The sequence below is a fragment of the Oryx dammah genome, unplaced genomic scaffold (genome assembly GCF_014754425.2).
Source record: "Oryx dammah isolate SB20612 unplaced genomic scaffold, SCBI_Odam_1.1 HiC_scaffold_14, whole genome shotgun sequence".
In the NCBI taxonomy this organism is placed as follows: Eukaryota; Metazoa; Chordata; class Mammalia; order Artiodactyla; family Bovidae; genus Oryx; species Oryx dammah.
The window spans coordinates 45,086,884-45,112,498 of record NW_024070198.1 but is presented as its reverse complement, the minus strand read 5'-3'; the positions used below and the strand labels follow the sequence as shown (position 1 = coordinate 45,112,498).

The 25,615-nt window shown below is 45.3% G+C and overlaps 1 protein-coding gene and 1 non-coding gene across 3 annotated transcripts in view; both read right to left on the bottom strand.

Moving 5' to 3' along the window:
* The window catches only part of DOCK1 (dedicator of cytokinesis 1), a 561,005-nt gene that overhangs the window by 412,767 nt on the left and 122,623 nt on the right, over window positions 1–25,615 (bottom strand). For both annotated transcript variants that reach the window (XM_040254437.1, XM_040254438.1), the window contains exon 23: window positions 18,153–18,261. In XM_040254437.1, coding sequence (XP_040110371.1) covers window positions 18,153–18,261 — 109 coding nt within the window. The remainder of the gene's footprint in view (window positions 1–18,152; window positions 18,262–25,615) is intronic.
* On the bottom strand, window positions 8,138–8,210 carry TRNAC-ACA. Its single transcript has one exon. It is a non-coding gene; the product is annotated as a tRNA-Cys (tRNA).

The following is a 25,615-nucleotide window of genomic DNA, read 5'->3' as shown; positions in this document are numbered from 1 at the left end:
TCAGGCCACCTCCACATTCTCTGGGTCCTTGTCTGGCTTGCAGGCTCCTATGTGTATACCCAATGCTGCAATAACACACCCCTCACCTGTCACCTATCCTGGGGTACCAAAATACCTGCTTTCCCTGGGCTCCCCTGCTGACTCAGCTAGTAAAGAACCCATCTGCCAATGGAGGAGATGCAAGAGATGAAGGATTGATCCCCGGGACAGGAAGATCCCTTGGAGAGGGAAATGGCAACCCAATCTAGTATTCTTGCCTGGAGAATCTCATGGACAGAGCAGCCTGGAAGGCTATAGTCCATGGGGTTGCAAAGAGTCAGACATGACTGAGCTCACATGTACGCATGAACTACTTTCTTAAACTGCAGACAGCAAGCTACACCCTTCTGTGTATATTCCTCCTGGCCTTGGACCAGTACAAATCCACAGCTGGCACCAAATGAGCACTTAATAAACTACTAATATCAATAACCTCAGGTATGCAGATGACAACACCCTTATGGTAGAAAGCGAAGAGGAATCGAAGAACCTCTTGATGAAAGTGAAAGAGAAGACTGAAAAAGCTGACTTAACACTCAACATTCAAAAAACTAAGATAGTGGCATCTGTTCTCATCACGTCATGGCAAATAGATGGGGAAACAATGGAAAGAGTGACAGAATTTATTTTCTTGGGCTCCAAAATCACTGCGGATGGGGACTACAGTCATGAAATTAAAAGATCCTTGCTCTTTGGAAGAAAAACTATGACCAATCTAGACAGCACATTAAAAATCAGAGACATTACTTTGCTGCCAAAGCTCTGTCTAGTCAAAGCTATGGCTTTCCCAGTAGTCAGGTATGGATGTGAGTTGGACCATAAAAAGACTGAGTGCCAAAGAATCAATGCTTTTGAACTGTCGTGTTGGAGAAGGCTCTTGAGAGTCCCATGGACTGCAAGGAGATCAAACCAGTCAATCATAAAGGAAGTCAATCCTGAATATTAATTGGAAGGACTAATGCTGAAGCTGAAGCTCTGATACTTTAGCTACCTGATGCGAAGAGCCAACTCATTAGAAAAGACCCTGATGCTGTGAAAGATTGAAGGCAGGAAGAGAAATGGATGACAGAGGATGAGATAGTTGGATGGCATCACTGACTCAATGGACATGAGTTTGAGCAAGCTCCAGGAGATACTGAAGGGAAGCCTGGCATGCTGCAGTCCATGGGGTCTCAAAGAGTCAGACAAGACGGAGGGAATTGAACAACGACAACAATATAAAGTCAAGCGATCAAATCCACACCATCTTTGCATTCGTGTCAAAAGCACATGTATATTAAAATACTAAATCTGACAGTAACATTATGAAGATCACATCTAAAGAGGACCACTCACGGTTGCTTTCTCACTAAGAACTTAATAAACATCAGGCAAACACCACACAGATGTTTAAGTTATCGAAACACTTTCTTCCCCAAGATTAATCCTCCTGTCCACTCCTAACAGAGGTACCAGGTCCATCCATACTGCGGACACACAGGCTACAGGTACCTACCCAACTCCAAATGCGCTAAGACTCCAGGCAAGAAGGCAGAGAGGAAAGTACTGGAGTCTTTGAAGAAGTTCTGTGCCAACAGAGAAACAAGCAGGAGCAATCTCAACCTGGAATGCCCCCAAGAAGAACAAAGAAAGCAGCTGGACCAGCAGGAAGATGAGGAAGCCAGCTATGGGGCAGTGGGCAGGGTTGAGGGTCAGTGGATGGAGATGGGAGCAGTGGGCGGGGTTGAGGGCAGGGGTGGGGCTGAGGAGCAGTGGGTGGGGCTGGGTTGCAGTGGGCGTGGCCAAGGGACAGTGGGTGGGGCTGGGAGCAGTGGGCAGGGCCGGGGCCCATCTGGAGAGGCAGGGCCGGGGTGGAGCAGGCACCAGAGGCATCCCCAGGACCAAGAAGAGGGCCAGGGGAAATGGAAGGGCCTCAGGGACCTGGAGGTCATTAGGGAAAACCAGGGCTGCTGCACAGCCGAAGAAACACACCTGCACGCCCTCCCCACACCAGCAGCAGGGACACTGCCTTAGGCCTTAAATTCCAAGATCCCTGTTGAGGTTTACCCCAAGACCCCTGCTTTCCGGTTCTTTGCTTTTCCTTAAGAATCACTGCTGATTATTTTGGTTGAGCTTTTTGGTGTCATGTAACATCAATTAATTCCTTTTTTTTTAAGATTATTTTTTGACATGAACTACTTTTAAGGTCTTTATGGAATTGTTACAGAATCGCTTCTGTCATTTTATGCTTTGGTCTTTTCTGGTACCAAGGCATATGGGATCTTAGCTGCTCGACCAGGAATCGAACTTGCACCCCCTGCATTAGAAGGCAGAGTCTTAACCAATGGACAACCAGGGAAATCTCGGTAGTTCTAAATTTGTCAGCATCTCGTTGGATACTGGTTTGGTTCAACCAGCAAGTCTCTCTAGAGAGTCAACAGGATGGTATCACCTACTCTGTGAAAAGAAGTTCAAACATACTGTGTGAGGAAACCAAGCAGGGAACGGCACTGGCCAGGTATTTATCACGGGCTTATCAAAAATCACAGGCATAATCCTTATAGAAACATAAAGAATTCAGACAAGATCATGACCAAGGAGCTCACAGTGAGTAATCTCACAGCAGTAGATCTTTGCATATTATTTTAGAGGACTTTACTCTTTTGTTGTTACCTGTCTTTGAGAAGCAATCAAAATAAAGAAATGAAATTTTCATTTAAAAATAGTCCTACAGTTTCTGTTGATTCAAGATTGCGTGCTAGGCAAAGTTTTAACAATGACGTACAAAAAACACTCAGCTCCCACCCCAGATCACAGCAACACAGCTGCTACCCTGGGGGTACCTCTGATTGTAGAGGAAATTGTAGGGACATGGGAAACGAGAAAGGGTAAGTACCTGACACAAATCCAAGACACACCCAAAGGGCAAACTGCAGTAAATAAATCTTATAATGTGGAACTCTACTGAATCAGTGGTTTGTCTTCATGTCCCCAAAAAATATGGCAGGAAAAAGAAGGGGCCAACTGGTAGACCACATAAATCAGCAAAGTGATTGTCAAGGGGGAGGGAGCCACAATGCTGCTCCCCTGAAGGACGCATTGATGGGAACACATCACCAGAGTCATGACCCACCAGGAACCAACCAGATGATCCGCCTGACAAATAGCAGCAAGAATAGTATTTGGTTTTAACTTAAAATGAATCATTTAAAAGAAAAATAACGAAAGGACTTGGCGGTCACCTAATTTCTCAGTCATGGCACCTCTGTACTTAATCTTGAGTGGTGACCCTATAAAATGTGTAATGACACAATGTGTATTTCCCAGAATTCTATGAAAACCTCATTTTCAAAAATTAATTGTACTTTAGTTACATTTTATTTAATCAGATGATGAGAAGTGCTGCTCCTCCTTAATCACATTGGAGAGAAGACAATTTATGCTTCAAAAAAAATTAGCAAGTCCAACTAGGAATCAATCACTGTATCTAAAGGTTACACAGACAAGAATGAAACCTGCTTTATTTCAATAAGATATGCCTTTTATAGCCTTTTCTTTCCTTTACCGCACCCCTAATTCAATGCACCATATTGGATGTGTAGGATTTCCCAAGGGAAAAATAATTCTCCTGGAATTATAAAACTGTCACATTCACAGTTCATAGAGAATAATACTGCTCAGCTTCTCATCAAAATTATTCTGCCTGGCAGAGGATTCTAAAGTTTACAGTGTAATTTATAAACTGACTTGGGGATATCGCAGAAAAGCCATGGGCTGAAAAAGGGGAAATCAAGGACTGACCCTTCCACCCAGGACAACTCTGGTTATGGTTTAGTCGCTAAGTCATGTCTGACTCTTGTGACCGACCCCATGAACTGTTGCCTGCCAGGCTCCACTGCCCATGGGATTCTCCAGGCAAGAATACTGGAGGGGGTTGCCATTCCCTTTTCCACAGGACAACGCTCAGTTCAGTTCAGTTCAGTTCAGTCGCTCAGTCACGTCTGACTCTTTGTGACCCCATGAATCGCAGCACGCCAGGCCTCCCTGTCTATAACCAACTCCCGGAGTTCACTCAGACTCACGTCCATCGAGTCCGTGATGCCATCCAGCCATCTCATCCTCTGTCGTCCCCTCCTCCTCCTGCCCCCAATCCCTCCCAGCATCAGAGTCTTTTCCAATGAGTCAACTCTGCGCATGAGGTGGCCAGAGTACTGGAGTTTCAGCTTCAGCATCATTCCCTCCAAAGAAATCCCAGGGCTGATCCCCTGAAAAAATTCAGATGTGACTTTGCGTGCATGCTAAGTTGCTTCAGTTGTGTCCGACTCTTTGTGACCCTATGGAGCATAGCCCACCAGGCTCCTCTGTCCCTAGGGTTCCCCAGGCACGGATGTGAACTTCCCACTCCCCAGCTCCCATATTAACTACATCCCAATGTTAACTACTTGAGCGCTTTTAAAATTCAACATCTAATCCAAGATTTCATCCATACACACATGAAAGTAATTTATTCCATCATAAAGTTCTGAAAAATGGCTTTAATGAAACTTTGAAATTATTTGATATAATGGAGCTGATGATTTTTTAAGCTCAATTATGAATTTATTTTTTCATACTTTCTAATGCTCTCGCACTAGCCAACTCGTGTCTCAGTAAATTCTTCCCGGGCATATTTAAGGGCTGGTCTCTTCTCAGGTCTCAGCTTGGGCTACTTGGCATGCAGGTTGGAACGCCAAACCTAAATGAAGGCTTTAAGTACCCTTTCCATCAGCCCAGTAGACAGGTCTGGAGAATAGCTACAGAAACCATTTCACAAAGTCACAAATTAGCATTGGCTTCAGCTACACTCACCAATGTCAGGTCAACCCCCCTGCTGGCTGCTTTATCCCTCTCTCTTCACTCTGCAGCAGGAAGCCTCTACTTCTCTTTCAACCTCGAGTGTTTTCCTTCCAGGGATGGTCCCTCCTTTACAGGAGGAAGGTTAAAGAGGGGGTCTTTCTGAAGATAATTTTAGCCTTGAAAAGCTAGACAATCTGGGTCCTCTGGGATTATAAATAGTAAGAAAAAATACAAGCCTCAGACTAGTGGTGGCCATTCTTCCATCAAATAGAAGCGAAGAGAGTACTGAGCCTGTGTGCATGCGTGCTCAGTAGCTAAGTTGTGTCTGACTCTTTTGCGACCCCATGAACTATAGCCTGCCAGAATCCTCTGTCCATGGGATTTCCCAGGCATGAATACTGGAGTGGGTTGTCATTTCCTACTCCGGGGTATCTTCCTGACCCAGGGATCAAACCTGTGTCTCCTTCATGGGCGGGTCGATTCTATACTACTAAGCCACCTGGAAAGCCACTGAGCCAAGAGCAAGGATTTCTTTTCTTCTGGGGGGCGGGGGGCAGGCACTCTACATGGCATGTGGAATCTTAGTTCCCTGACCAGATACTGAACTCACACCCTCTGCAGTGGAAGCATGGAGACAACCACTGAACCACCAAGGAAGTCTCCAAAACCGAGGATGTCTTTCAGCCCCTCCCTGGGCACAGTCATGATCAAAGCCTTGACCTCCCCAACGACATGAATCAATTACTGTCTTCCTTTCTAAAGTGAATATGAATTGAGTTTACACATTTAGACTACTGCAGCTTTCCAGTAAGACCTGAAGTCACAGAGTGTCAGTCCTCTGATGTTTTCCTTCAGTACAGAGTGGAATGTTCTGGGTCTTCTGCTTCTGGTGTCCCTTTAGAATCAACGTGTCAACAGCGACACAGTAACTTGCTGAAATTTTTGACTTGGGATGACAGGGAGTCTACAGATCAAGCTGGAAAGACCCAACACCTTAACAATATTCAGTCTTCTTACCCAAGAACTGGAATATCTTGCCATTTATTTAGCTCTTGTCTGAGGTTTATGTTATTTGCAATTAAAAGGGGCTACCATCCACAGAAACTCAGTAAGAACCTACAAACACGTTCAAGTGTAAAAAGCAGTCCACAAGCAAGGTACACAGTAGATCCTGTATCTTCAGTTTACTGGGAGACTTAGGTTTAGATGGGTCAGACTGCTTTAGACTCTCTTTAAAACTCCCTCATTTTTTCCTAGAACAAAAATCTCAGAAGGAGCCCCATGGGACAGCAGCAATGTGAAGATCCCAGAGAAGAGTCAGTGGACCTGGGCTCTAAGTGTTTCCGTCAATGACTCTGCTTTTAAAACGCAGTGACTTCACATGATCATGTTTTCTCCCCTCCCTTTCTGATGCCTTTTCGTTATCACTTTGATTGGGCACCATGGCGGTGCTGGGAGCATCATAAGCAACGACACACATGGAAAGGTTCTGATGAGGGAGAGTGCTCCCCAAATGGAAGGGATTAGGATTATCTCCTGGTCCCTAACCCACCTGAACAGAAGCATCAGATAAGCTCTCTCCAAAGCCTAAGGGAGTCTGGATTTGGTACTTTCCTTTTGGCCACCTGATGCGAAGAACAGACTCATTTGAAAAGACCCTGAAGCTGGGAAAGATTGAAGGTGGGAGGAAAAGGGGATGACAGAGGATGAGATGGTTGGATGGCATCATCACCCCAAAAGACATGAGTTCAGGTAAACTCCGGAAGTTGGTGATGGACAGGGAGGTCTGGCATGCTATGGTCCATGGGGTCACGAAGAGTCGGACACAACTGAGGGACTGAACTGAACGGAACCAAGCATCTAACAGCAACAGGCTCTCTATCTACATAAGCACCTTCAGCCACCCAGCCAGCAGCACCACTAAGGAGATAGGAGACAAGGGGTGGAAACTGGATGCTGCCTAAAGAGAATCAGAAAATGAGAGGCCAGTCCTAAACGATGGCCGTGCGGTTAGAAATGGCAGGGGGATACCCACACAAAAGCATGCAAATAAGTTACCAGCACACCAAAGCTGCCCAGGAACCTGTTTCCCACGATGGAGCAAAGTTACTAACACAGTGGCTCTCAGAAAGAGATAACTTGAGCAGGGTCTCAGGAGAAACACACTCTCAATGTCTACATATTGTAGAATCTTCCCCGTTTCTTAAGATGCCTCTCCATCATGCCTGCATGCTCAGTCGTGTCCAACTCTTTGAGACCACATGGACTACAGCCCGCCAGGCTCCTCTGTCCATGGGATTCTCCAGGCAAGAATACTGGAGTGGGTGGCCATTTCCTCCTCCAGGGGATCTTCCCGACCCGGGGATCAAACCTGCATTTCCTGCATCAGCAGGCAGATTCTTGACCACTGCACCACCAAGGAAGCCCTGTCTCTCCATCACACAGTAGCTTAAGCTAAAGATTTGGGAGGAGATGACACCTCCCCTGCTTTTTCTCACCTCCCACATCACAGCCACCACCACAGTCTGCAAATGACACCAGCAAGTCTCAACCTCCCTCTCAACACTCGTCACCAATCCAGGAACACAATGTCTCAGCCACAGGCCATTTTGCCCGCAACCTCAACACCAGGAGACACTTAGCAATGTCCGGACACATCTCTGGTCGTAGTTCGAGGAACTGCATATAGTGTGTAGAGGCCAGAGATTCTGCTAAACATCTCTGGTGTACAAGACAGCCCCACAGCCAAGAAAGATGTGCCAAGAAGGGTGTCAACAGTGTTGAGGACCTCACTGTAGTCCAGGCCCATGTAGGACCGATCACCCAGACCTGATGTCAGCCTCTCACCTTATCACTGCTACCCCCATCCCTTCTGTAGACAGCAGCCAAATGGCCCTTTGAGAAGCCAAGTCAGGCCTGAGCATGACCTCTCCTGTGGTGTCCACAGATCCAGAGCAGGACCACAGGGCTCTGCCCTCACACGCTCACCCGCTGCTCTACGCTCTCCCAACATCCCACCCGGCCTCATTACCCATCTGTCCACCCACAACTGCTGATCATATGGCCAGTCCTTAAAAGCAGTAAAGACCTTCCAGGCTGCTCTTCTACCCAGGACATGTTCCCGCACCTAGTGCTTCTTTCACTCCTGAAAAGAAAGTGAAGTCGCTCAGTTGTGTCCAACTCTTTGCAACCCCATGGACTGTAGTCCTACCAGGCTCCTCCGTCCATGGGATTTTCCAGGCGAGAATACTGGAGGGAGTTGCCATTTCCTTCTCCAGGAGATCTTCCCAACCCAGGGATTGAACCCGGGTCTCCTGCTTTGTAGGCAGACGCTTTACCATCTGAGCCACAGGGAAGTCAAACCTTCCTTGAAACAACCTCTCACCCCAACCAACTCTTCGCATCCCCTGATACACCTTGTCATCCTATCCCTTACTTCCCTCAAAAGGACTCATGACAATCTCAAATGAGAGATTCATGTCTATGCTGTGCTTAAAACCATACAACCACACGGTTATGGGCAGGGTGATTTACTTTTATCTGTCTCACTGGCTTACATGTAATCATGACACAGCCCACATCCGTGTCATACATGCTCTGTGTCCAGTGCTTGGCACATAGAACGAACATAGGAATAAAGGGATTTTTGAAACAAATGAGTAAATAAATGAGATGCACTACACATAAAGCCATCCATGAGACCTGCTGATTTTCACAGAGCACAGAATAAACCCTGAATGCACTGGTGGAAGGAGAAGAGGGTGGGGTTGTGTCTGGTCCAGTGGCAAGGGGACACACAGGAGGCAGACAGTGCAGATGAAGGGAGCTAGGGGAGAGACCCTTGAAAGCCAAGGTCAAGGGCAAGGAGAAGGCAATCACTTCAAGGGCCTGAGCACTGAAGCCAAGAACTAAAAAGGAGCACTTTTCCACCAGTGAGCATCACTCAGGGGACAGGCCAGGTGGCTGGGAAGGGCCTGGAATCCTGCAATCTCAAATCAAAGGCTTTTCCTCTGACAGAGGTAAACATGTGGTAATAAACATGGAGGAAATTCATCACAAAATTAAATGAAAGATCAATGCCACCAACTACTTCTCAATAAAATCATTCACTACAGGTTTAAACATGAACAGTTCCATGTTCAGTACATGGAACAACAGACTGGCTCCAAACAGGAAAAGGAGTGCGTCAAGGCTGTATACGGTCACCCTGCATATTTAACTTCTATGCAGAGTACATCATGAGAAACGCTGGGCTGGAAGCAGCACAAGCTGGAATCAAGATTGCCGGGAGAACTATCAATAACCTCAGATAGGCAGATGACACCACCCTTATGGCAGAAAGTGAAGAAGAACTAAAGAGCCTCTTGATGAGAGTGAAAAAGTTGGCTTAGAGCTCAACATTCATAAAACTAAGATCATGGCCTCCAGTCCCATCACTTCATGGGAAATAGATGGGGAAACAGTGGAAACAGTGTCAGACTTTATTTTGAAAATCACTGCAGATGGTGACTGCAGCCATGAAATTAAAAGATGCTTACTCCTTGGAAGGAAAATTATGACCAACCTAGACAGCATATTAAAAAGCAGAGACATTAGTTTGTCAACAAAGATCCATCTAGTCAAGGCTATGGTTTTTTCAGTGGTCATGTATGGATGTGAGAGTTGGACTATAAAGAAAGCTGAGCACCAAAGAATTGATGCTTTTGAACTGTGCTGTTGGAGAAGACTCTTGACAGTCCCTTGCACTGCAAGGAGATCCAACCAGTCCATCCTAAAGGACATCAGTCCTGGGTGTTCATTGGAAGGACTGATGCTGAAGCTGAAACTCCAATACTTTGGCCACCTGATGCAAAGAGCTGACTCATCTGAAAAGACCCTGATGCTGGGAAAGATTGAGGGCAGGAGGAGAAGGGGATGACAGAGGATGAGATGGTTGGATGGCATCACTGACTCAATGGACATAGGTTTGGGCGGACTCTGGGAGTTGGTGACGGACAGGGAGGCCTGGCGTGCTGCAGTTCATGGGGTCACATAGAGTCGGACATGACTGAGTGACTGAACTGTACAGGCTTAAAATGCTAAAAGCAAAAATCGCAGTATTCAACAATGGAAAAATTAGGATGATGAAAAATCATTCGATTAAGCAAACAAACGGACATCAATTCAAGTATCTGTTCTGAACTGGTATAGAGCCATTATGATTATAACTACTCATTAATATGGAAAAACACTCGTGATACAATGATAAAAATGGAGTAAAGCAAACTTTATCTAGGTTGTAACAACTGATATAAAAACTCTCACGCATGTGCACGATAACTTGGGTAGAAAGTCAACACTAAAAGGAGATCATGAAATAATGATAAACGGGTAAAGTGAATCTTATCTGGGTTGTAAGTCTAAAAACCCTCTCATACACGTGCACCATGACTTAGGTAGAAAAGCAGTACAAACTGCTGGTCTGCTGAAAGAGAGTTGAGAGCAGAAATCATCTTGCTTCCCTCTAAGGCTGCATTTCCGCCGCTGCTGCAAAATCTTACCCACTTCAAATGGGGGTTGGGAGGCAGACGGCTAGGAAAAACTGTCTCCATCCAGACAGCTCCAGACAAAGTCTGCCCACGTGGGTGGTCTCTCAAGTCTCCTAGAACAGTAGCCAAGAAGACTGTGGAACTCCCCACCAGGAACTCTGGCCAGGAAGGAGATTCCAGAAATCCAACAGTGGACAAATGCTTTCCAAATTATAAATTGGAGGGAGCTGGAAGACCCCGTGTCGGGTGAGTTCAAATCACTTAGCCAGACTCTGGAACTCTGAGGAGTCTAGAAACCACAGCCTGGAAAGCATCATGGAAATGAACGACTGGAAGCATTCTGAGCCACAGTTTACCAAGCAAATGCCCTAGAATATTTTCTTCCCTTTATTTGTTCTTTCTGCTGCTGCTTCTTTTTTGATGTGAGTCATGACTTCACTTGTGTCTTACCATCTGTATACATGGAAAACTTGTGAAATCAGAACAGTCTAGAACATCAGGCAGCGGAGGGCTAGTACACAGGTGAAGACAGCCTTCAGGGGAGCATCAGCACCTGCCCAGACTCCCACTCCCCACCCTCCACTCCGGGGCAGCCAGGACGGTCCTCGCACATGAGTCCTGGCCACGTCCACCTCAAAGATTGGCCAGGGATCAGGCCCATTAGCCTCCCGGGAACGACTAAGAGGGAATCTGCACTTTCACAAGACCCCCAGGTGATATGTGTGCACACACGGGGAGCTGAGAAGCTCTAGCCCCTCTGGGGCCCAGACAGCTGTGGTCCCAGGGTCAGCATGGCTCTGATGCTCCTCATGTATTTAGAATACATCCTTATCTCTGATGGTTGCCCCTGGAAGGAAAGCTATGACAAACCTAGACAGTGTATTAAAAAGCAGAGACATCACTTTGCCAACAAAGGCCCATATATTAAAAGCTATGGTCTTTCCAGTAATCATGTACAGATGTGAGAGCTGGACCATACAGAAGGCTAAGCACCAAAGAATGGATGCTTTCGAATTGCGGTGCTGGAGAAGACTCCTGAGAGTCCCTTGGACTGCAAGGAGATCAAACCAGTCAATCCTAAAAGAAATCAGTCCTGAATATTCATTGGAAGGACTGATGCTGAAGCTGAAGCTCCAATACTTTGGCCACCTGATGTGAAGAGCTGACTCATCAGAAAAGACCCTGATGCTGGGAAAGACTGAAGGCAAAAGGAGAAGGGGATGGAGAAGATAAGATGGTTAGACAGCATCACTGACTCAATGAACATGAATCTGAGCAAACTCTAGGAGCTAGTGAAGGACAGGGAAGCCTGGCATCCTGCAGTCCATGGGGTCACAAAGAGTCGGACACAACTTAGCGACTGAACAACAACAACTATGATGGTTCCCATGTCTCACTGGCTGGCTTCCTTGGGGTCCAGAATCATCTGAGCTAAAGGAACTGGACTCAGCAGAGCTCTCATCTCCTTACCTGATTCGGCCACCAATCCTGCATGGAGACACCAAGGTTACGTAAGCAGGTGACTCCCTAGGATCAAATAGCTCCCGGGGCGCCCAACACTGCAGTCCAGTCCTCAGTCCCACGAAGCAGGGGACGAGTGGAATCCCAGACAGAACCTGGGTTCCAGCGCGAAGGGCAGGCAATCACATCGAACACCACAGCCCAGGAGGGAAGGGCGCCGATTCACCAGGTGGGCAGCGAGTTCTGACAGCTCTGCTCCCAACCTCACAGACCTTCAGAGCATTTGGAAATCTGGATGGGGCCAGCTAACCAGACAGAACAAGCTCTTTGCCATCCAGAAAGGGCCTGCCAGGGAGGTTACCGAGGCACTGTTCATGGGGAGGGAAGCTAGAAGCAATCTAAGCGCCCCACTGTAGCAGAAAACTAGTAAAATAATCTATGACAAAACCATGAAGCCATATAACCTGAAAAAAGATGTCCTTCATGGCGGGCACAGTGGGGGAAGGGGAAGATGGGACAAATTGAGAGAGTAGCAAATTGGCATATATACGTGACTATGTGTAAAATAGATAGCTAGTGGGTAGCTGCAGTATAGCACAGGAAGCTCAGCTCCTCGCTCTAAGATGACCCAGAGCAGGAGGATGGGGAGGCTCCCAGAGGGAGCAGAGATGTGTATACTTACGGCTCCTTCATGTTGCTGTGCAACAGAAACTTACACAACATTGTAAAGCAATTATCCTCCAATTAAATCAATGAATGAATAGATGTTCTTCAAAAATACTAAAGGATATATGTAAATGTATGTGAATAAAAGGCAAGTTGTAAAAGTATGTATATATAAACATTCACATGTATATGTAAACATCTGTACACATATAGCATATATGTAAATCATCATAGACATATGACGATGCTAAGTAAGGAGGAAAAGCCCACAATTAGAAAGAAACACATGCTAACACGGTAATTTATGGGCGGTGAGAAGACAAATGAGTCTTATTTTTATTAATTGACTTTTTGGCATTTTCCACTTTTCTAACGAGATCACATTTTACATTTATACTGAGCTCAAGGACACAACAAATCCCTGATTTGTTTAGGGGAACTGACAAGACTTCACATCCTTATAGAAATCTTGAATTCAGCACATGAAGTGGAAGACAGAGGGGTTCGGGAAATAAGGGCCAAGGGGGAGCTGCTATTACTAGAGCAGAGGCTCCGAACACGTCAGCAGTTACCTGTGAAATGTGAGTTTCTCATCTGCAAGGAAATCGTATTGTTTGTTTGTCATCATTCCTGGACTTCCCAGATGGCTCTAGTGGTAAAGAGCCCGTCTGCCAACACAGGAGACTCAAGAAATGTGGGTTCAATCCCTGGGTCTGGAAGATCCCCTGGAGGAGGAGATGTCAACCCACTCCAGTATTCTTGCTTAGAGAATCCCATGGACAGAAGAGCCTGGCAGGCTACAGTCCATGGGGTCACAAAGAGTCAGACACAACCGGGCAAGCACAATCAAGATCTAAGACATTCAGACAGTTTTTCAAGAGGGCAAACATATTTGAAACTTACAGGTTTGTGAGAAGCAGTCATGAACCCCAGATGCTAGCTTAGAAATGGACATAACACAGCCAAAACTCTTGATAAGGAAAAATTTTAGATAGAAGACAATTATGTGTACTTCAAGTCCAGATATTAATTTTTAAGGAAATGAAAACCATACTGATTGGAGGGCAAAGATCATCCCACAACTGCAATTACTACTATGACAGTACAGCTTATTTCCAACACACTTCCTTCTAGAGAAGGCCAGGCAGACGTGGGACCACCAGTAGTGAGAAAGGCAAGAGATGAGGAAGCTGGTGCCCCAGGAACAACCCCCTGGAAGGACGGCAAAGTCTCACGTGTCTGTGTGCCCAGCTCAGCTCAGGGGCCTCAAATTCAATCCATCCTCGCCCCAGTCCAGACTACATGCTGGGCAGGAAATTCACTGAACACCAACCAGGAACCTGTGCCTTTTCTTGATGATGGAAGACACAGAAAACTAATAATATTTCATACTAAACCAAACAGGAGAGACGGCGAAAGAAATAGAAAGGATGGTAAAGAACAGTGTTTTTCAAATGTGGGTTGAGATACACTTGCTCTTTAGGAAATAAATTTAGCGCCTGTCAACCAGCAGTTTTTTTAGTGAAATACATTAGTTCAGAATAGACTAAAGAATACCAGAATAGAATAGAAAATGCCAGAATACATCACATGGGATAAGGGGTAAGCACTGCTTCATGGAAGACTTTCCAGCTTCACACACACACAGCAATGCATTTTTTACTGTGGATGAGGGTCACTGTTGCCCTCAATAGAAGGTTCTAGAATCCTCTGGGCAGACTGTGCCCAGTTTTCAGGGTAGTCTTTCCTAGGATAATCCCACAGAGCTGTAAGATTTGTGGACTGGAGTTAAAATGTCAGTGCTTGTATTAATTCTGATGGCTACACCCCAAACGCCCCAAATCTAGCACTGAGATCCATCTGTGATAAAGAAACAGAAGCCCCTGGAGTAAACATGGGTCAGGGAGCCATCACTGAGACCCCAGCCTCAGGAAGCCTCAGGACCAGCCCCACTGAACTGCCTTTATCCTCCTTCAGACAAACCCAACATCTGGGGCACAGCATCAAAGTTTTTTAGTTGCTTTACACCCCCCCAAAAAAATACATAGGACATATCCATTTTAATGAAACGCTCCATGGGGAGTGAAGCTGATGTCTTTACAGCCCTAGACGATCTGATCCAGACCTGCTATTTTTCGATGTGGATAATCAGTCACGGGTCCTGTTTCTGATCCATGGGATCACTGGTGCCCAGGGACACTCTCTAGGGGAACGGAATGTGGCTCTGGAACCAGGCAATCTGAGCCTCCGTCATCCCTACACCCAGTCCCATGACCTTGGGCAAGTTCATTAATAACTCTAGGTGTCTTCATCTAAAATCCATGACCGTACCCGTGGGGAACAGGGTTACTCTTAAGGATCACACAAGATGCTAAAGATAAGAAAGCACTCAGTAGCAAGTGATCAGTGACCATCAGCTGTGGCTGTTCTGGCCGTTAAGAGTTCATGCTTCTTTCTAGCCACCACTGGAATCCATCCTTCCAGAGGCTACTGGGCATCAGAGGGGTGCTCTAGTTGTTTTTCTAAGAACCAAAGGCTAGGAGAGTTGACTGCATTGACTGTGAAGCAGAAACTGGAAGCTGACCCATTTCCCCAGGCAGCTGGAGAACATCCCAACTTCCTGAGAAAAAGGCCATCGCCGGATGCGAGTTTGGGGAAATGCTGAAATACAGTCAGGGAACAAGATGGTCAGGCACAGCACCGAGGGCGTAGAAGGAGAGAGGGGCTGCCATAACGTCATCCAGAGCACCTGGCTCAGCGTAGTCATGGTCTTGGTGAGCAAAGGAAAAGACAGCAATGGAAGGGGATGACCACGTCTGGCTTGGAGAGGCTGCAGGTGAAGGGTCACTGGGGCAGATCTGGAGGAGAGGCAGACAGTGACGACGTGGGGGTGGAGCAGAGAACAGAAGCGGAAGACACTGGCCACAGGTCCAAGGGTCAGCTCATGGGAAGGAGGACACGGGGATGCATGACAGCCAAGAGGGCCCCCAAAGCGCCTGCTGAGAATGTCTGGGGACAGCTGTGGACAGGTGAAAGGGGCCATCTGATGTGCAGACAGAAGGTTCTAGACTAAATATATGTTGAAACTTCCACGCGGATTCCGTGTGTTTCCCGAAGTTAATTACGATCTGAGTCTTCTCTTGCCTCTCCCTTTACTGAGATGTAAAATGCTAACCTGAATCCAGAAGGTGGGTGCCAGTGCTGGCTTCAGTTCTGAGCAGGTGACAAAAGGGAGCTCAGAGCAGTCACATCAAGTCACCCTGAACGACACCAGGAAGGCATGAACCACGCTGACCGCCTGACTCACTCCTAACTGAAGTGCTGGCTTCAGTTCTGAGAAGGTAACAGCAGGGAGCTCAGAGCGGTCACATCAAGTCACTCTGTATGACACCAGGAAGGCATGGACCACACTGACCGCCTGACTCACTCCTAACTGAAGTGGTGGCTTCAGTTCTGAGAAGGCAACAGCAGGGAGCTCAGAGAGGTCACATCTAGTCACCCTGTACGACACCAGGAAGGCATGGACCACACTGACCGCCTGACTCACGAATAGGTGCCTTTAGATCACCTCCTAGATCAAAAGAGCCAACCAGGGCCACCCCGGGAAACAAAGTTTAACCCCCAAGAAAGGCTTTTTTCATAATTCCTCTACATGAGATGACTCACGATTGTATTTCCATTTCCACAGAGCAAAACTTAGAAAGTTAAAAACTACAGAAAAGCAGGATCCCACGATGGGAATTCTTAACTCTGAGAAGCTGAGAAAGCACCTATCGTGAAAGAAGAAAATACAAAATTAGCAGAAGGGTGGCAACGTTTCACGCAGCACTCAGTCATCCGTCTTGCAGATGTGAGGTTTGCATCAACGCACAAACGGCACCGGGTTCACCCTGTCTAATAATAAAACACCCACCAAAGGAAGGACTTCCAAGTCTACAGTTTCTAAATGTCTTGACATCCAGGGAGGTGGGCAGACACAAGTCAAGCCCAATCAAAGTTAATAATCTAACAGTATATTTAGAAATCTAAAAGAATTTCTGGGCTCAAAACTTCCTGTCATTTGTATCTATTCTTAGACTCCCAGCCTCTGTTTTTTCCGAAATGCCACAGGATTTAGGAGTAAATGTACCAGACACACTGTTAATTTTAACCTCAGAACAATAAGGCAGCTTTAGGCAATAAGTTGGACTTCCCTGGTGGCTCAGATGGTAAAGAATCTGTCCACCATGTGGGTTTAATCCCTGGGTTAGGAAGATTCTGTGAAGAAGGGAATGGCAAACCACGCCAGTATTCCTGCCTGGAGAATTCCATGGACAGAGGAGCCTGGCGGGCTACTGTCCATGGGGTTGCCAAAAAGTCAGAGGCAACTGAGCGACTTTCACTTTCAGGCAGTAAGTTGCCAAAATAATTAAGCCACACCTTGAAAATAGGCACGACGCAGCTTTCTCTGCGGACCACCAGCTGTACATCACAACAGAAATGATGCTAAAGGACCACAGCTCCTCCAGACAGCAGCATCACCTCTGAGATGAAAGGACTCTTCACGTTGAGTGGCACTGGTTCCCCTGGTCACAGCAACACGACACACACCTGAGCACACGGACATCTTTGCTCGAGACTTAAAAGCCGGGAAATCACTTTCCCACAACAGTTTTAAGACAATAGCCATAAAGATGCTTTCTGAAATGACGCATTAAAAGAACATTCAAAGAAAAACGTGAGAACACAGCAGGCTACAGGGAGCAGTGGAATGAAAGCTACGAGTTAATCATTTGGAAGAGTCTTGTCCTCAGAAGGAATCAGCGTGGGCACCACATGCAGGCTACATGGCTTCTTCTGCAGTAAGTCAGCCACCCGGAAATTTCCAGAAAGGGGGATGCTAGGGAGTGTGGGGGCTCTGGGTTGATCTGTGGGCTTCCCCCCATGCCCTGCCCTCTGGCACCTCCACCCCTAGTGTATCCTGAAGACCACCCAGACCCCACCTTTGGGATGAAGACATCTTTATCCCAAAGGACCACAGGGCAAGAACAGATAATGAGGCAATAAGAAGAGCAGGGCAACAGGAAGCCTGGACCCCGACTTGCTGGAGGACGGAGATGCATCACTATGGGCCCAGCTCCGCCTGAGGTCTGGCGGATGCCTGGAGCACCTAGAGCTTCAGCCTCCCACTCCCGCTCAGATACCGAGATGCCCTGACAACAGACACAAAAACACTGTTCCCATCCACTTCCCCACCCTTCCATGAGGAAGCTGAGACCCTCTCCCCACAGAGAGACAAAGAGCAATGGAAGGGACTTCCCTGGCCGGCCAGCGGTTAAGATTCCACACTTCAACTGCAGGGGGCATGCGTTCGATTCCTGGTTGGGGAACTAAGATCCCACATGCTAAGAGGCGCAGCCAAATTTTAAACAATCAAATTTAATAAAAAAAAAAAAAAAAAAGAAGCAATGGTAGCAAAATTTAAGAGCAGCTACAGAGAAAACAGAATCCCACTACAGGCGCCACGATCACGGTCATGGCAAAGCCACTCCTGGGAAGTCCAGGTTTCGTAGGCGCGAAGTCCCTGCTTTCCTGGGCCCGCGGGGAGCCCCGCGTCCACGAGTGGCCCGCACGCCGTCGGCGCTGCAGCACCCGAGGGCCTACCTTCACCCGGACGGTCTGGTCCGACACACTGCTCATCATCTCGCTGATGGACTGGAAAAGCTGCACCAGGGACTCCACGAAATCGGCCTCTCCTTTGTTCTCATAGAGCCTGCAAAGGAACAGACGGATCTGTGGGGCAGGCACACGGCACACGACCGCTTTCTGCTCCCGCGTCCACAGACGCCAAAGGTGCCACTTGGCTGGCAAGTTAGACCGTGACAGAACGTCCTCAGCGTCCACAGAACACGGGAGAGGACTTGGCAGTGAGGCTATGATCTGGACCGCTCAGCTAGGAAGGTCTGCCTCCGTGCTGAAGAAGCTGATCTTCAATCACTCTATTTATTGTCTTTTGTCCACATTCTACAAGTCTGAAAACCAGAGAAATGTAATAAAAAGAGAGGGAAGGAGAGAAAGGGGAAGGAGGAGAGAGAGGAAGGAAGAAGGGAGAAATCCAGCTTTAATGTTGCTCCGCAGAGATCTCATTATTAACATTTCAGCGTATATCCTGCCCGTGTTTCTTAAACCCATAATGTCACATAACAGACTATCACAAAGACAACAAGTTTACCAAGATTTCAGAATCATTCGAAAATGACCCTGTAAGAAGAAATGCAAAAAATTACTTGATCTCAGAGTAATGATACTATATATTATCACTGAATGATATTCTTTCATCATAGAATTGGTGGTTCTGGGAAAATATTCAAAAGGTAGAACATATTCAATAAATGGATAATAAAAAAGCTGTACATTGGTTCCACGCATGCAAATACATGTTGCTAATTGTAAATAAGTTTCACCTATAAATAATTTATTAGCAGATACTTCAAGCTGCCTTGTTACTAAAAACCAACACATTTGCATTTTAAAATGCTGCAACGCAGATGTTTTATTAATATAGACTAGCTTTCTGCCTAATTAAAAGTATACCATACCTGAAAACTTGTGTACAATGGAAAATTTTGTAAACTAAGTGATAATTAATTACCCTAGAGGTAATCTTATATTTAAATGAGTTCCATTGTAAGGAAACAAAGTCTGTCTAAAATGCGAAATTGCAACCTAGTGTGTCTGTTTTGCAAAAGGCTTTCAAAGTGGAGCTTGTATAAACAGTACCCAACAATGACACTTATGAAGTCATGAATTTCTGCCTGCTGGTAAAATTAAGCACAGTTTGGCAGACTGGTACAAATACCTGGGGAAGTTTCTAGCATATACTCAGCCATTCTCCTCCACCCCCTCTGCCCCAGTTTATCTGCCAATTCCTGAGACTCAATGGGGCAGGGGACTAAAAACCAAACTGAAAACATCTGTAAAGCAAAGTAGAGTTTTCATCAGTCTCCAGAGATAAAGAACTCAGTCTGAAAAATGCCAGGGAGAAGGGCCCAGATAACACAGCAGACTCTCAGTTGAAAGCCCTGGAAAACCAAAGGAAAACTGCATAAGACTGAGGCTTACAAAGGCTACACACAGCCTCTATAACCTAAGAGTTCAGTCCCACTTTCTCTGCCTAGAAGAGAAAAGATCAGTCCTCTCTAGAAGAAGATCATGTCACCTAGGGCTTTGACAGTTGTATATATACACAGTCCCATATTCAAACAAGTTACTAAACACAGCAGAATACCTGATCATGTGGCCAAATCAAAGAAGGAAAAGACAACAGAAACAGAGCCACAGGTGGTCCAGATATTGTAGTTAGCAAGTAGTTACATCCTGTCACAAGAATGTCAAAATAAATATAAGCATTACAGGCTTATACTGTAAAACAGAAAAGACGGCAAACACAGAAAACTGGAAATATGGAAAATAGATGGAGAAAACAGAAGGCAAGATAAAAAAATTCTTGTAGAAAAATGAATGTATAAAAAAAGATGAAAATTCTGAAATGAAAATACAATATCTAAAATAAAGAATTCATTATATGGGTAAAATTGAGAGTAGACAGTGTTATAAACAGAATCAGTGAAACGGAAGACAATCCACAGGAAAATAAACAGAAGAGAAAGAAAACATAGAAATGTGGGCTAAGATATGCAGGACATACTGAAGAGAGCTAAGATCCATGTAACTAAGTTAGAGAAGAAAATGACAGGTACAATGTGACCAGCAACATTACAAGAGATAACGGCCATGAATTTGTTGAAACTAATACAAGCGACAATCCAGAATTCAAGAAACTCTCAGAATCCAACATACGGTAGATAAAAAGCAAACCATTCCTACGCATAGTAAAACTGCTAATAACCACAGGGAAAAAAAGAGAAAAATTGCAAACATAGCTAGAAAAAGGTTTTTAAAGATACCATTAGCTTCAAAGATGTAGCAGGAAGTCTGAAAGTTGACTTCTCACCAGAAATGATGGAAACCAAAAAAGAAAATAACATCTAGAAGGAGAAAATAGCTGTCACTCTAGAATTCTATATTAAATGAAAACATCCCTCAAAAACAAAGATGAAACCAACAATTTTCATAAAACTTATACCATAAGTCTGATGGCATAAACCTGCATCAGACTTATACCCAAAGAAATGCTATATGATTTCTCTGCACTGAAGGAAAATAATTCTATAGAGAAACATAAAATTAAAAGAAAAATGGAAAAACAACGATAAGTATGAAACATCAAATGAATGCCAACTATACGAAACAATAATAGCAATGCTTTATGAAGTTTAAGATATTTGTAGGCTTGAAGTACATGACAATAATAACAAAAGAGAGAGAAAATGGGACAATGAAAAGAAAATTTTGATTGGTACAAAAGAAGGCAGAAAAAAGCATAATATAGATGAGCAAAACAGAAAATTAATAGAAAGACAGTTAATATAAACTCAATATGTTACCTAAGTGTATTATATATAAATGAACTAAATAGTAAATTAAAAGGATTTTTACACTGGATAAAATTTTAAAAAAAAACAGCTCTATGTTGTGTATAAGAGACACATCTTAAATATAAGAACACAGGAAGGTTGAAAGTAAAAGAATAGGAAATGGTATTCTGTGAAAATACTAACCAAAAGATAAAGGGAACCTTTTCACATTAAGCAGTAAGTTTACAACAAAGAGATCACAGTTCTAAATCTACATGCCCCCAATAATACAGCTTCAAAATCTACAAGGTACAATTAATGAGTCTTTCTTATATTTAATATTCCACTAGGAATCCTTCAAGAATGAAAATTTAATTATTAATTCCTCTGCTGCCAACCACCATTTAAAAGATATATATGGTAGTATTTTACAGCAAGCACTTTGGAGCCCCTTAGAGACAAATAAACCAAGAGTCATTTGTTCAACCCACACTGAGGTGGGTAAGAGGAAAGGACTCAGATGGCGATTGGTAAATAAACAGACAAAACCTAGTCATCATACCTTGCTCCATTTAAATGTTGTTAAGTATCCATTAACAAGGAACAGCTTGACCTTTGTTCATTAACTACATCCTACAATTGTGGCTGAGGAAATGACAGACCTACAACTTATTCATGATCGGTGACTAACTACTCAGGAAGCTAACACCAGGTGAGGCCGGCAAACACTCAAGCAGCAGCAGACAGACAGAAGGCAGCAGTACCTAACCTCCGTGACTGGATTCACAGTCCCGCGCAGGCTGCGTCTGTTTTCCGGCTTTCCAGCTAATGTGATCCACCCACACAGAGAACGCAGACAAGCAAAACCAGCGGAGAAGGGCCCCTGGCTGTCAGGAGTCTCTCCGTGGGTTCCCCAAGAACCAAATGTCTTTGGACCAGAGTTAATTTAAAAATGCTGTTCTCATTTCTAAACAAGCAAACAAGTACGGATTTGTATAGTGAGAAAGCAAGTGGGGCGACAAGGATCAGTTTCAATATCTTCCTCTCCAACGTTTCACCCCTTCCTTCTCCAGAAGAATAATTATTGTCAATTAACGTGGAATTTTAGAAAGCTGCTATATTATGTGAAAACACAGCATACCTGTTTGAAAGGAGAAGAAAAACAAAAGACTTCCGAAGTTTACTTCAACTGCAAATAGAAAAACACACTTGATTCCAGCTGTGAGCACAGTTGTTTTTCTCTCAAGGTAATAGATGCTTTGCAGGTAAGAAAACGGTAACCTGACTTTGCTTTCTCCCTCAGCCCTGAAAAAACCATGTGTCAGAGTTGCTCAGAACTTATTAGGAATCAAACATCCCGGAAAACTGGGCGGGACGCAGGACGGCTTTTCCCCTAAACAGTATATACACAATAGGAATATTATTTCATGTCAATGTAATGCTTTGAGAAGACAATGAAGATTACCAAAATGGGTCTCAGGGTGGAGGGTATTTGAGGACAAGAAACAATTAAGAAACTTTAGCCCCATGTCTGTGATTTCAACATCCTGGGTTTTTTTTTTTTTTTTCCCTGTCATAGACTCTTCTCAGAAATCCCAGACTACAGATTGAAATTTAAGCACTATCGTATCTATACAATGCAACTACGACTGTGTACGAGGTTCTGAGAGGAACGTATGTCCTTGTCCGCCCTCAAGAATCATAGAGGCAGCCAAGATACACATTTAAGAAACTAGAAAGAAACTCAGGTCAATATACTTTAAAAGTCTGGGACACTCAGGGCTCCAAAGCCCATTAGGCTCTTGGAAAGGAAGGATTCTGGTGGGACAGTGTCTGGCGAGATGAGTTCAGGGATATCAGGACAAGGATCTTGGAAGGTTCATGAAGTCTTCTGGCAACTGCTCTACTGGCCTTCTCAACTCTTGGCACTTTTTGTCCTGAACAGCCTTAGCTCTTCACAAACACATGAACCCAGCAGAGAGACTCAGCTGGGGATCAAGTCTGGCTCCCCCAACTCCAGGAAAAAGGCTGGCACCAGGACCAAGGTCTCTGCCAACACCATGCGGCCGAGGGCCAAAACAAAGGCACTCCTAAGGATGTCCAAACATAAAACACTGCCGAGGTCACGGGCAAAGATCTGTTCAGTATTCCACTCCATTTCCATATGAAACAAGAGGACTGAATCACCCTTGTGCAACAGTTAGGGCTCAATGGCTTAAAGTCAAAGAGAGAGTGGAGACAGGAGTCTCACAGACGGACCCCAAAACTAATGAGGAAGAAAGACTGTCAGGGGCCTAATTATATGGGATTTACAAAGCTGGGACTTGGGCTTCCCCGGTGGCACAGTGGTAAAGAATCCCTGTGCCAAGCAGGAGATGCAGGTTTGATCCCTGGGCTGAGAAGATCCTCTGGAACAGGAAATGCAACCCACTCCACTATTATTATCTGGAAAATTCCACAGACAGAGGACCCTGGCAGGCTACAGTTCAGGGGGTTGCAAAGAGTTGGACATTTCTGTACCCACTGCACTGCATTACTAACCTGAGATAAGTTAGGGATATTATGCTGGCAGGTAACAGGAATTCCTGATTAAAGGTATGAGAAAGAGTGTCAATGCCATTCAATATATACTTCTCCTTCACTACTTTACTAAAGGAAATCTGATTTTGTTGAAAAGTGAAGTCGCTCAGTCATGTCCGACTCTTTGAGACCCCATGGACTGGAGCCTACCAGGCTCCTCTGTCCATGGGATTTTCCAGGCAAGAGTACTGGAGTGGGTTCCCATTTCCTTCTCCAGGGGATCTTCCCGACCCAGGGATCAAACCCAGGTCTCCCGCATTGCAAGCAGACGCTTTATCATCTGAGCCATCAGCATCAATAAATTCCTTCCCATCTCCCTGGCATCTAGGATGGTCATGTGACACAGCCTGGCCAATGAGAGGGAAGCACATGACCCACTGTAGGCACTGGGGACAATATTCCTTAAGGAAAGTAACTGAAAGAGCTCTGTTTTTGTCAGGGTGAAACTTGTTGATTTTCTCACTGTCAAGGTGTGAAAGATGACTAAGAAAGTAGGGTTTGTTTTTTTCCTGTATTTTATCATAGTTTTCAGTAAAATTGCTTCTACAAAAAGGAACTCTTTGGAAGCCTGTATCTTGCTTTTATTTAGGGGCTTCCCTGGTGGCTCAGATGGTAAAGAATCTGCCTGCAGTGCAGGGGACCCAGGTTTGATCCTTGGGTTGGGAAGATCCCCTGGAGAAGGGAATGGCTACCCAGAGATGTTGACATGCACCTTCCCTTCTCTGCTTCCTGGAGTGAGGTCTTGACACCAAGAGGAGCAGGAACCACTTTGGGGCCATGAGACAGACAGAGATTCCTAAGGACGGTGGGGCAGAGAGACAGAAGGAGCCAAGGATGAAATAGGTAACCAGAGACCAAGTGCACAAGCTCCAGATTCTTCCTCTGGGTTCCATGCCATTTGGGGGCGGGGAAAGTGAACCTCATCTGTTTCTGTAACATGTAGCCAGTCATATTGCTATCCCCAAGAAGATCAATCAAACTCAGTGCTATTTACAAGACCATGGTCCCAAGATCTCATGCCATTTGTATTTTCAGGCTGAAAGAGATTAAGGAAAAACAGAGAGAAACAATTTGCCACCGGTCCACTTGGGTGACCCCAATCTTTTCTAAGCAGCATTATTTTGTAAAAGATTATAGCATTTACAACAATAGCAGGAACACACTGACCTTGAACATACCTTTCTTTTCATTATTAATCTCTGAATGAGAAGGAAAATCAGCAGTGTGTTTGAAAAGGAGATGCGGGCATCAATGAATCCCTGACCCAGGGCCATACTGATCACAAATTGTACATGATGAAAATTTTTTCACATAAAACATGACATAATCCATACCACCTGATTGCTCCACTCTTTCAAGTTCATCCTCTCACCTTAGCATCGATGTTATTTTAGAGTAATCAAAGACTTAAAATTAGTGGGACACATATAAAAGCAAGATTTTGCCTGACTCTTCTGCAACCCCGTGGACTGCAGCCCACCAGGCTCCTCCGCCCATGGAATTCTCCAGGCAAGAATACCGGAGTGGGTAGCCATTCCCTTCTCCAGGGGATCTTCCCAACCCAAGGATCAAACCTGGGTCTCCTGCACTGCAGGCAGATTCTTTACCATCTGAGCCACCAGGGAAGCCCCTAAATAAAAGCAAGATACAGGCTTCCAAAGAGTTCCTTTTTGTAGAAGCAATTTTACTGAAAACTATGATAAAATACAGGAAAAAAACAAACCCTACTTTCTTAGTCATCTTTCACACCTTGACAGTGAGAAAATCATCAACAGGTTTCACCCTGACAAAAACAGAGAGCTTCATGACCCTCATCAAGATTCACACCTATCCATGATAAGCAAAGTAAAAAGTGTATTCTTCGGTCAAGGAGCAGAGCATGATGGCCTCTAACCCTGGGTCTGGACTCACAGGAACCGCAGGGCAACCACAGCACAGGCCATCCTTGTCCAGTAGCATGGGGCTGTGGCCACTGATCCGTGGTGGGCACCACCCCGTTTGTGCGCTTACAGCTCTGCACACAGTCACCTGCTCCTCTGGCTTACATGCCCCACAGGGTACACGAGGCTG